The sequence below is a fragment of the Orcinus orca genome, chromosome 10 (genome assembly GCF_937001465.1).
Source record: "Orcinus orca chromosome 10, mOrcOrc1.1, whole genome shotgun sequence".
NCBI classification, from domain to species: domain Eukaryota; kingdom Metazoa; phylum Chordata; class Mammalia; order Artiodactyla; family Delphinidae; genus Orcinus; species Orcinus orca.
In genome coordinates, this window is record NC_064568.1 from 72800310 (window position 1) to 72811405 (window position 11096).

General features: G+C 58.1%; 1 protein-coding gene across 2 annotated transcripts in view; it reads left to right on the plus strand.

Moving 5' to 3' along the window:
* FOXP4 (forkhead box P4) overlaps nt 1-7016 on the plus strand; it is a 51023-nt gene extending 44007 nt beyond the window's left edge. For both annotated transcript variants that reach the window (XM_033424052.2, XM_033424053.2), the window contains exons 14-17: nt 2451-2572; nt 3979-4045; nt 4441-4610; nt 5054-7016. In XM_033424052.2, the coding sequence (XP_033279943.2) occupies nt 2451-2572; nt 3979-4045; nt 4441-4610; nt 5054-5201 (507 nt within the window). In that variant the 3' untranslated portion in view covers nt 5202-7016. The remainder of the gene's footprint in view (nt 1-2450; nt 2573-3978; nt 4046-4440; nt 4611-5053) is intronic.
* Nucleotides 7017-11096: the final 4080 nt, after the last annotated feature.

Genomic DNA, 11096 nt, shown 5'->3' on the forward strand with positions numbered 1-11096 from the left:
TATCCCCGTGCCCAATTCCCAAAGCTTGGCAAAGAGGCTGCAAGGCTGGGACAGCTGCTGTGATTGGCTGCGAGTGATGTCATTTCCTGCCAACCACAGTCCTGCCCTCTCTCTGAGCCATCAGGGCCTTCTTGGAGCCACCTGGTTCAGTCTCCAACCTGCAGGCCAGTTTGGATACCACGTTTCGTAAATGATAGAGTCCTGTACCAACTTTAGGGATCATTACAATTGTTATGTAATCTTTACTTTAATATTGTATATTAATCCTCTACCTTTAGGGGAGTCAATGTGGAGCCTCACTGCCCTAGACAACCTCCTCCTTGGGGGCAGAGTGCCTCTCATCCACCTACCCTCCTTTCTTGTTCCCTCTTAACTGCATCACCCTCTGCAATCTCTACTTCTCTCCTTTCTTGAGGTCGGGAGCTAGTTTAGGTGACTTTCTTAAACCCCTCGATGACCATCATGAAGCCACCTCTCCTGTAGCCCAGCCCCCTTGGGCCTTCATACCACCTTCGACTGGTGGCCCAGCCTTGGTCATCTCAGCGGCGTGTCTCCCTCCCAGGTCTTCACCTCCATCTCCCCTCCCCTAGTCTAGGTCCCAGCAAGCAGCCAGCTCATTGAGTGACCTTCCCATTTAACTGTGCTCTGCTGCTGCTTCTGTCACTGGGGGCACTGCCTGCGCCCTCCCTGTGGCCCAGCAGAATCCACCTCAGCTTGCGGTCCACTCTGACCTTCAGGATTTTTTGCCGCCAAGCTTCCATTCACATCACTTGGGAAATGCACCCTGTTTACTCCCAATTCTATTTTCTTTCCACCCCCATTTCCGAGCCGTTTATCTGCCCCTTGAGGTCCCTTCTCTTCGCCTCAACTATTTCAGCTTCCTTTCCTTCCTCCTCCTTTACTCTCTTGGGCCCCCACCCTGGGATGCTGTCCACTTCAGACCAGGGCAGAAGGGTTGGGAGCTGGCGTGGGCCAGGCCAGCTGCCGTTCATCCGGGGACAGAGCTGCCATCTGCCAAGCTGATGGTACTCACCAGCCCTCCCCCCGTGTCTGTCCCCTCCCAGGGCCCATGTTGTGGGCCTGTCCTTTTGTTTACGCAGCCCCTGCCAGACCCCTTAAATTGCCGTTAATGTTTCAGCGTAACGAATTAGTCTCTCATCACGAATCAGGCTTCGAAATGAGGGAAAAAAGCCCCAGTGAGGCCATCCTCGGAAATTGGGGTCATTCTCATTTGCAAAGCAGAGGATCGGAGCCCCGTAATGCGGGCAAATTTATTCCAAGGCAGGAGCCCCGGCGTGATTAGGCCCTTTGTAATTATCGCTCCAAGAGATTCCACTCCAGCCGCCCGCCTCCCTCGTGGATTAGCAAGCGAGTCGGAAAAATACACAGGATTTAATTAGAGGCAAATTAAAATTGGTAATGAAATCGGGCCAGTTGCAAGTGGCAAGAGTTGGAAGGGAGAAAGGGAGAGGGGATCGATCTCCAGGGGCATGGGCTGCCTGCCCAGCCTGCTTTCCTCCCCGTTTAGAAATGTAAAGAGGAGACAAGGATGGAGATGAGGTGCGGGAGGCTGAGGGGGGACAGGTAACAGGGACAGGGACGGCTGGGGCTGTGAAGTTGAGAGAGGAGAGCGTGGGGACAGGAGCGAGGCACATGGTGGGCGGCGGTGGGGTGGATTAGGGCCCTAGCCCAGGTTCCCGGGGTGCGGGGGGAATTGGGCCAAGCACCCCTGCCCCCACCCAAGTGTCCTACAAACCGGATGACCTCAATTCCTGAAGTTATCCTGCTGGGAGGAGGCGGGACCGACAAGGTGACTTGTCCCTCCTCTTCCTGCTGTACAGTCACTAAACCCAGGCTCTCCTTCCTCTCAGCTTCCTTATGTTAACAAGTATGTATTAGGCCTCTACTGTATACCTCATGCTCTCAGTAAGCCGTCTGTTCTGAGCCACGGCCCAAAGTCAAGGCTCCCACGCTCCAAGGTGGTCAAGGAAGGCTGCAGTGAGGCTTCCTGAGTTATTCCCAAAACTTTCAAAGGCTTAATGGGAACTCTGTGTGCACCTGAGGTAAGGTGCCCCAGGCTCACTGAGGTGCCAGGACCTGAGTGTGGTCTCGTGCCGCTCAGAAGCCCTAACAGCTACATGCATCTGACTAACGATGTTGAGAAAACAGATTATCGCTAACGAGGTATCATTCACTTGGTAGACAAGAGTTTTCCAACACGTGGCAGGGAGAAGGGAGCAGACAATACAACGGGCTGGCGGTGGTGAGGATGCCGGAGCCCAGAGGGGTCTTCCCTCGGCTCCAGCGGCATCTTCTCCTGCCCGGCCCTCCCCTGGCTTGTTGCTGGGGAAGGTGGGACCAGGTGGGACTTGAGGACCCTCCTGTCTGTGCTCCCCCGAGTGGAGGAGGGGCCACCTCTGAGCGTCTGCTTCTTGTCACCGCGCCCCCAGAATGCAGTGCGACACAACCTCAGCCTGCACAAGTGCTTCGTGCGCGTGGAGAACGTCAAGGGCGCCGTGTGGACTGTGGACGAGCGGGAGTACCAGAAGCGGAGACCACCAAAGATGACGGGGTACGTGGGCCCACCCCCCCAGACCTCTCCAGGGTACCTCTCTGCCCCGGATCCTTCCCACTGTGGGGTCGGGGGTGGGGGGAGGAAAGGGGTGAAGGAGCCCAGGAGAGCCTGGGATCTCAGATGATTAGGAAGAGGGCATTTCTGTTTTTTGCTTCTGACTGAGGGAAGGAGCTGAGGGGAACCTGGCACCAGAGAGAGACAGAAGCCCAAAGTAGCCCCGGCCGGAGCCGAGGCGTGGGCAGATGGCAGCCAGTGTGGCCGTTGGGGAGGGGGCTGCCATCCCCAGGGCCACTCTCCCCCACCTTACTGCAGGATGAGCCAGTCTGTGAGATCTCCAGGGCCCCCCCCTCTTCATTTTACAGGGAGAGGAGGCCCAGAGAGGACAAGGGGCTGGAGGGTGGTCACACAGCAGATTCCTGGCAGAGCTGGGTCTCTGACCTCTACCACATAGCACTTCCAGTGGAAACTGAGGAACCTGAAGGAGGTTTCCTCTTTCAGCCTCCCTTCCAGCGCCACCACCTCCCCGCACCGAGCACCCCACATGGGCTTGCCCGCGCATCTTGGGCCTCTGAAGCAAGTTAGATGGCTCTCTGTGGGCGCCTGTGCCCCTCAAAGATTCCTTCACCCCAGACAAGAGCCTCTCTACCCTCAGACAGCTGTGGGTGCTGGGGCAGGGCTGGGACCCGAAAAAGAAAGCCATTCCCTTCTGAGTGTCCCCACGTGCCAGTCACAATGGTTGGAATCTTCCTGTCCCCTTATCAGCTTGGAATCAGAAGACCTGGGTTCGAATTACACCTCTGCTTCTCACCAGCTGTGTGACCTCGGGCCAGTTCCTTAACCTCTCTGAGACACCCTCTAAACTGGGGATAGTCACTGTGGAAGGATGGCCTTAAGCCATTGCTTTTCCTGACCCAACTCCTAATCACTTTTTTGTGCAGAAAAGCCTTTGGTGTGGAGCATGTGGGGACAGGCTGAGCACACAGCTTATTGGATGTCCCAAAATTCAGGATGGCAAGAAAGTGGATTTTATAGTAGGGGACTATGGAGGTTATCACTCGGACCTTGCCAGACATCGGGAAATCTAGACTGGAGCGAAAATACTGGGCCACCTGACGTGGAGACAGACACTGGGAGGGGTCTGGGTCCTACTTCTCAGCCCTGAGACCTTGGGCACATTCCAGGGCCCCTAGGAGCCCCGGCAGCTCACCTGTGAAGGGGGCTTTCAGTCCCAGATGTGCCAGGTCAGTGGGAGGATTGAATAAGATGGGGCACAGCCGACTCTGGCCTCCCAGGATTCATGAATGGGACAGTCCCTGGCATAGAGCACGCCCTCAGTTAGGGTCCAGACCTGAGTGAGGAACAAGCGAATGAATGAAGCAGACGCTGCCTTCTTTCCCCTCCAGGAGCCCCACGCTGGTGAAGAACATGATTTCGGGCCTCAGTTATGGAGCACTTAACGCCAGCTACCAGGTAGTGGACTGGTCCCCGCCCAGTGTCCTCCCACCCCCTCACGTTCCCTCCAGCACACTGGTCTTCAGAAGAGACATTCCCCCACCCTCCCTGGCAGAGACGGGGCACAGAGCGGGTAGGTTGGCATAGCCAGTGGTGATCCCTTCCCTGGCTTACAGATCTGGGGTGGCAGCGGGGGCAGGGGGTGGGGGTCCTCTGTCTCCCAGGAAGGGAAGAAGTCAGGCCCAGGTTCTCAGGAAAGCTGGGAGGCAGCTCAGCTTCGGAGCGCTGGCCTTGGGAGGGGGTGCCAGAGATCTGCCAGCCCGTGGACACACGGGAGGCTCTCTAGGGCTGGGGAAGGGACAGTACTTGACTGGGTGGAGCCCGCTGACAGGCCCCAACTCTGTGCCCTCCAGGCTGCCCTGGCCGAGAGCAGCTTCCCCCTCCTCAACAGCCCTGGCATGCTGAACCCTGGCTCCGCCAGCAGCCTCCTGCCTCTCAGCCATGACGACATGGGCGCCCCTATGGAGCCGCTGCCCAGCAACGGCAGCAGCAGCCCCCCTCGCCTCTCCCCACCCCAGTACAGGTGAGCCCATGGCATGGACCCCAGCCCACAGCCGTGCCCCCCGCAAGCATCAGGAAGGCAGAATCTTCTCCCCCTGCAGCTGGGATCCCCATCTTGTCGCCTTCAGCACAGCTCTCTTCCCAGGGCAGGTGGCCCCTCTCTTCCTTCTCATTGCTCCCCTCCCCGCCCCCCCATACACTCTTTATTTCCCTCCCTTCTCCATCCTCTGTCATCTCCCTTCCTCTCTCCTTCCCAACCAAAGGCAGTCTCTGTTCATCCCAAGACCTCCTTTCCTTTGAAGGGAGACCAGACCTGAAATGTCAGGCCCCAGCGGCTCAGAGATGAGGGGGTCCTGGGGAGGCAAACCCTGGACACATCCCTGCGCCCCCAGATCCTGGATGCATTTTGGGCTGGGCCGGCAGGAGAGGACCTCCAGGGTGTCCACATTATCCCTTCTGTCACAGCCACCAGGTGCAGGTGAAAGAGGAGCCAGCTGAGGCAGAGGAAGACAGGCGGCCGGGACCCCCCCTTGGGCCCCCTAACCCCAGCACCTCGGGGCCTCCAGAAGACAGGGACCTGGAGGAGGAGCTGCCGGGAGAGGAACTGTCCTAAGGGCCTCTAGGGGCAGGCAGGGCAGGGGTGAGACCCCTCCCTCCCCCGGAAGCCAGGCCCCACCTACCCCGACTCCTCGCCCCGCCCAACCTCAAGGCACTTCCAGGACTCAGATGGGGGGCTGGGCCAGCAACTCCCAAGGTGACCTGACCTACGACGACGACGCTCGCTCGGAGTGGGGGGGGCAGGGACCGGCCGCCCCCGAGGGGACACAGAACCCCTGGTCTGGGACTGGCAGAGGACACGGAGGGCCCAGACCCCTCCTCAGACTCCCCCGCCCACATCCGAATCCCGCCTCCGCCGCCCCCCAACCACCAGCAGCAGCAGCAGGGCCCTCCTCCTCCCCCACCAGCTCGCCCCCGCAGGGCCCCTCAGTGCCGTGGAGACCCGCAGGCGGGGCTGAGCCACCCTCTCACACCCAGGGCCCCCCCATCTTGCTCTGGCAGTACTCTCTGGCCAGAGGCCCCCGTTTCCCTAATTTGTGCTCCCTTCCACCTTCTTGTCCTTACTGTGAAGAAGTAGCTCACCCCCTGCTCCTACCCCTGCCCTGGCCTGGGTTGGGGGCAGCTAAAGTCTCAGAGCAACCCCAGAAAAAACCTGCCCCTCAGCTGGGCCCGATCAAGAGGCACAGCTGGTGAGGGGGGACAAGTGGAGTGCCCTGGGGGCTCCGTGGGAGCAGGGCTGCCTGGTTCCAGGTCCCCCCCAGGCTGAACTGGGCCTCCACTGCCATTTGCTGGGTGCTGCCCCCCAGGCCAGGGAGCATAGGAAAGTGGCCCGGTGCCCACCTCCTCCACAGAGGCCTGTGCCCGGTGCACTCGTAGAGGTGGACCCGCTGAAGGCGGCCGAGCTGCCCTTGAGGCTGGAGTTGAGGCCCCAGGTGGCGCCAGGACTGCGGGAAGCACCTGCCTGTGTCCCGGGAAAGGCCAGGCTGAAAGCAGGCTTGAGGGGCGGGTGGGATGAACACGGCGGCTGCTGTGACCCGACAGGACTCCCACCCCAGCCTTCAGGTGCCCCGTCGCAGTCTTCCCTCACCCGCCCTCAGCACCCCTTCCCTGCGCCCCCACCCCCCAGTTACACAGATGACCAAAGACCTTTCTTATGCCGGAAGCAAAAACCAAAACTTTTTGTTGGCTTTTTCCTTTGTCGCCTCCCGTACCCCCTGCTCATCCCGCTTCCCATCCCGGCCCCAGGCTGGAAGCCCTCCCCAACTTAAGTTATTGTTTTAAACCAAAGTTTACAGTGTCTGTTGGTGGCCAAGATCCTCTCTCTCCAGCCTCCCTCCACCCCACCCTGAGGACCCTGGGACTCAGTAGAGGTTGGCGGCCCTGCTCACCTCCCCTCTGCTCTTGCCCGGCCCGGGGGAAGAAAAGCAGGCAGAGGGGAGGAGGTGGGCAGCCCTTGGCACCCCGCGGGGTTCTTGGCCCCTTGGGCGGTGGGCACGGGAGCCCTCTTCCCAACCCTGGGCTGCTTACTGGGGGGTCTCCAGACCCCTCTCTCCAGGACCAAGTCCCCCATCACACTGGGAGTGTGGATTCCAGCAAAGGAGCTGGAAGAAAAGTGAGACTCTCCACAGACCCCCTATGGGGGACCCCAACTTAAGGCCAAGGCTGGGTGTATTTGATGCTTATGACACCCCAGGCCAGGCCCCTTTGCTGAGAAGACTCCTTGGACTATTTCCCAAGAATCCCCCACATACACCCTTTCACAAGCCACCCCTCCCAAGAGGCAGGGGGCCCTCCGCCCCCTCCCCTATGTACTCCCCACCTGTGTTCTGTTTGACCAGCACAGAAATATTAAACGTCCTCTATTCACAGGGCCCTGCGTGTGTCAGCAAGGGGAGGGAGGGCAGGGGCGTGAAAGCACAAGGATGGCTCTGGACAGCTGGGGGCTCCTGAAGGGGCACTTCCTGCAAGTACGGGAGTGGGCTTGAGCCCCGGGCACCGACACCTCCATGTTCATCCCAGCCAGGGCTCTGGCTCCTCTCTGCTCCGCCTGGCCCCCTTTTCCATCCGTCATCTTAGCATTCTCGGAAATTTCAAACCAGGTCTCTCCATCTTTCTCCTGTTTTCTCTCAAAGTCACAGCTCCTTGCCCCGGTTCCTTCGTGGGTTTGAAATCCAGGTTCCTGGCCTGGATGTTTTCATCAGGGAGTAGATTTCCTCTGGGGATGGAGAGAGTTCCTGCTGCAGGACCGCATGCCCAGGTGTCCTCTGGGCCCATCACCGGTGTCTCCCTGGGGGCTACCTGGATAGGTGTGTGTGGCATTGAAATGCTCGCCCACCCCTGTGTGCAGCGTCATACACTGGTGGGCTCAGGTCGAAAAAGGTTATTCTAGCCCATGCAGTCTGGACCCCGACAGCTGGGGGAGGAAAAGGGGCAGGCTGTTAAAGGGGTGGGGTGGGGGGCATCACCACACCAGCCCACATTAAGTCCTGGCTCCCCATCTGCTGCCCCACCCCAACAAGGGAGCCCCCTCCGCCTTCCTCAGACCCCGGTGCCGTTACTGGGTTATCGGCCAGTTCCCTACTCCCCGCACTGTGTTCACCTTCCAGACACTCCCTCGTCCAGAGCAGGGCGCAGGAAGGAGTGTGTGTACTTGGCGGAAGTGCGGAGAGGGGGTAAGATGTTGAGAAAGCAGCAGAACTGGAATCAGTAACCCCACACATCACCAAACTGCTGGAACTTTCCGAAAGCCAAGCTTGAGGGAAGTAGAGCAGGAAAGAGTCAGCAGGAGCTGGAGATGGAGTCTCCGCTGACTTATGGGTCTCAGGCCTTTCCTACTCCTTTCAGCCATCATCTGTGTCCTGTCTCACTCTCCCCACTTTCTGTCCACCCTGCCTCGTCCCCCTGCTCTAATCCTCTGGACATTGTTGGAGAGCCCAGGGTGAATCCCCTGTCCCTCCTTTCAGAGGGCATCTCAGGAGGGGCCCGGCTGGGTCCGGCCAGGGGAGCTCAGCCTGGGGGCTCAGAATCCCCACCGTCCACCCACCAGCTCGCCCACCAGACGCTATGAGCAAGTGGCACTGATAATATAGTAATCTGCCCCACCTTGCCCTCCGTGGAGGCCGCCAGGGCTCTGTACGGTAGAACTATAATTGGTGTGGACGACGGCATTCTCTACAACGCCATAAAGCAGTCACCCTCAGCTTCACTGCAGCCGCCGCTTCCCCTCCCCCCCTTCCCCTTGGAACCCACCAGCCTTCTAGAAAATCCAGAGGTGTTGGCTGCCAAACTCCCTACTCCACCCACGGAAGAAGATTTGTTTTCTAGGCTGGCCCTGGGAGCATCCTTCCCACATGGGAGACTCTAGAGGGACAAGGATACACCCAGCCTCACTTCCAGGACAGTCCTTCCAGTGATCTAACTCCTGCTTCAAACTTGAGTCCATTGTTTTGATTCCGTCCCACAGGGATCCGGCAAATGTCTGGTCAGTACATTTGGACATGGGGTGAAGATCTAGCCCAGGTGTTGGCAGAGAAGAAGGTCTTACGATCTGAGAAACAGGAGGCTGCTGTGGGCCTCCGTCTTCTGAGTACAGACTCCATAATTATTTCCTTTCTGATCTGACAGATCCCACGCGGGACACTCCTCCCCATCATTACCTCGTTACCTTCTTCTAAATAAGCACCACCTCCCACATCCCGACCCCGATCATGTTTTGCTGTCAGGAAGTTCTGCATGCTGTCTAGCTGCTCTCCTTCGTCCTGTTCTGTGCAGCTGTTGGGGGGCAGGTGGTTAGCTCTGGCTGGCTGCTTGCCCTGGTCTATTTCAGCATTTACCAGGGGAAAGAGAAGCTGTTTTTGGAAACTGTTCTCAGGCTGGTTAAAAAAAAAAAAAATACTCCAAGCCAGGCATTTTGAGGGTGAGAAGGTGGCACTGTGGGCTGTGCATCGGACAGAAGTCCCCTTCCCTTCGCATTCAGAAGGCTCTGCTCTCTCCCAACCTTCTATTTAACTCGTTGCCCTTGACCAAGGCCTTCGCCGATGGCCAGCAGAGGGCGCTTCAGACAAAGCCGAGCTTCTGCTCCTCTTTGGGCAAACTTGCCGTCCAGGGGAGGATGGGAGGTGGGGGTGTGGGGAGAGGGCGCTCAACTTCCTGTGACAACCACGGCCCTACCACCCCATGTCCCCGAGAGCAGTCTCTAACCTAGGGCAGAAAAGGGTTCCTCCTGCTGTTGGGGAGCTTCCAGACCCCCTCCAACTTGTGACGTATGAAGCACCCTGAGCAGAAATAGGAGAAGAGAGATGAGCGGGATCTGGAGAGATGACGCCTCTGGAGCCTAGTACACTGCGCACCACAATGGACTCAGTAAAGATTTTTAATGGTAACAATAATTACTAACAATGTTCTTATTGCATACCACACACTATTCTAGAAGCCCTATATTCTGTGTAATCCTAACAACAGCTCTGAGTTAGATGTTGTTATTATCCCCATTTGACAGATGAGGAAACTGAGACTCAGGGACTCAGAGGCTAACAGATGAAGCATTATGAGTGAGGAATCTGGTTTGCAGTGGAGGAAGGGAAGACAGCGGCTCCGTGCCTTAGTCTCAGCTTTCTAGCGACGCTGTACACTTTGGCTTGCCTCCCACCCCTTGTTGGAGGCTCCCAAAGGGGAAACTGAGGTACAGAGTGCCTCAGAGCCAGGAATCAGGCCCTGAATTCAGAGTTCCCCAGATGCTGTTCTTCTCTAGGCAGAATGAGGTAAGTTGGGGCTTGGAATGTCACTAAGGGACAGAGGGAACCAGAGAAAGAAGGCTGAAACGCTCTATAAAACTAATCAGGCTGGTAGGGGGGTACTGGGGGGCCTTCTGCTGGAAAAGGAGTGAGTCTGAGCAGTGAAGGCAAAGAGGCCCCTGGGCAGGGGTGGGAGTGGGTGCAGAGTCACAAGGTGCGCGCGCGCGCGCGCACACACACACACACACACACACACACACATACACGCTGCTAATTAGCTAGCTACGTTTACACCAAGAGGTCCCTTCCATCTTGAAAGCCTGCAATTATCCTGTGGCCAGCCAGGGCAGGGACACATACCACACGGTAGTCACAGTGACATCCCATCACACAGGCCCAGGTCCCCTCCACGCCTGCGGTCTGCCTCCACCTCAGGTTCAAAAGTTTAGAAAAACAGCCCCTCCCAAGAAGGGGGTCACGGTGGCAGCCACGGCTGAAAGGCCCTCTGTCCTACCCAAGAGGGGCCGGGGAGGGGGTGTGGGGAGGGGGCACTGGCCACCTTTGGGAGATGGGTCAAATTAGCAAGATGGGTACAGGGTGGGGTGGGCATTCTGGAGCTCCTGGCCCTGAGTAGAAGGCTTCTACCCCTGCTAGGGGTCAGGGCCCTTCCTGCTCTCAGACCTGGAACTCAGACTGTCTCCATAGGGCACTGCCTGGGCTCAGGAGCAGGGCAAACGCAGGAACACGGGTGGGCAGACACCAGAGACGCATGGGACTCAGCTCTCAGAGAGCTGGTTCTCTGGCTGGGAAACTGACGGCGATCAGCCAAGTGCCGAGGACTGCAGGGGAGAAAACGCAGGGCCTGCAGGGGTTCAGATCCTGCCTCTGCTACTTGCTGACTCTGTGGCCTTGGGAAAACGTCTTGACCTCTCTGGGCTTCAGTTTCCTCGTCTGTAGACTGGGGTGGGGAGATCATCACTGGCTTGTTGAGAAGACTAATTATACAGCATATCAAAACATGTCTAGTGCATAGTAGGCCCACAGCACATAATAGCTGTTAACAAAATGTGGTCTTGGATGCCAGTCACCATGGGGGTGAGGGGACCGGTGCGCTCCTGGAGGACTCCCTGGAAGAGAGGCTGCAGCTGGGAGGGGGAAACTTGGGTAGGAAGCGGGGAGAGGAGAAACGTTCTAAGCTTGTAGGTAGACCTAGATGG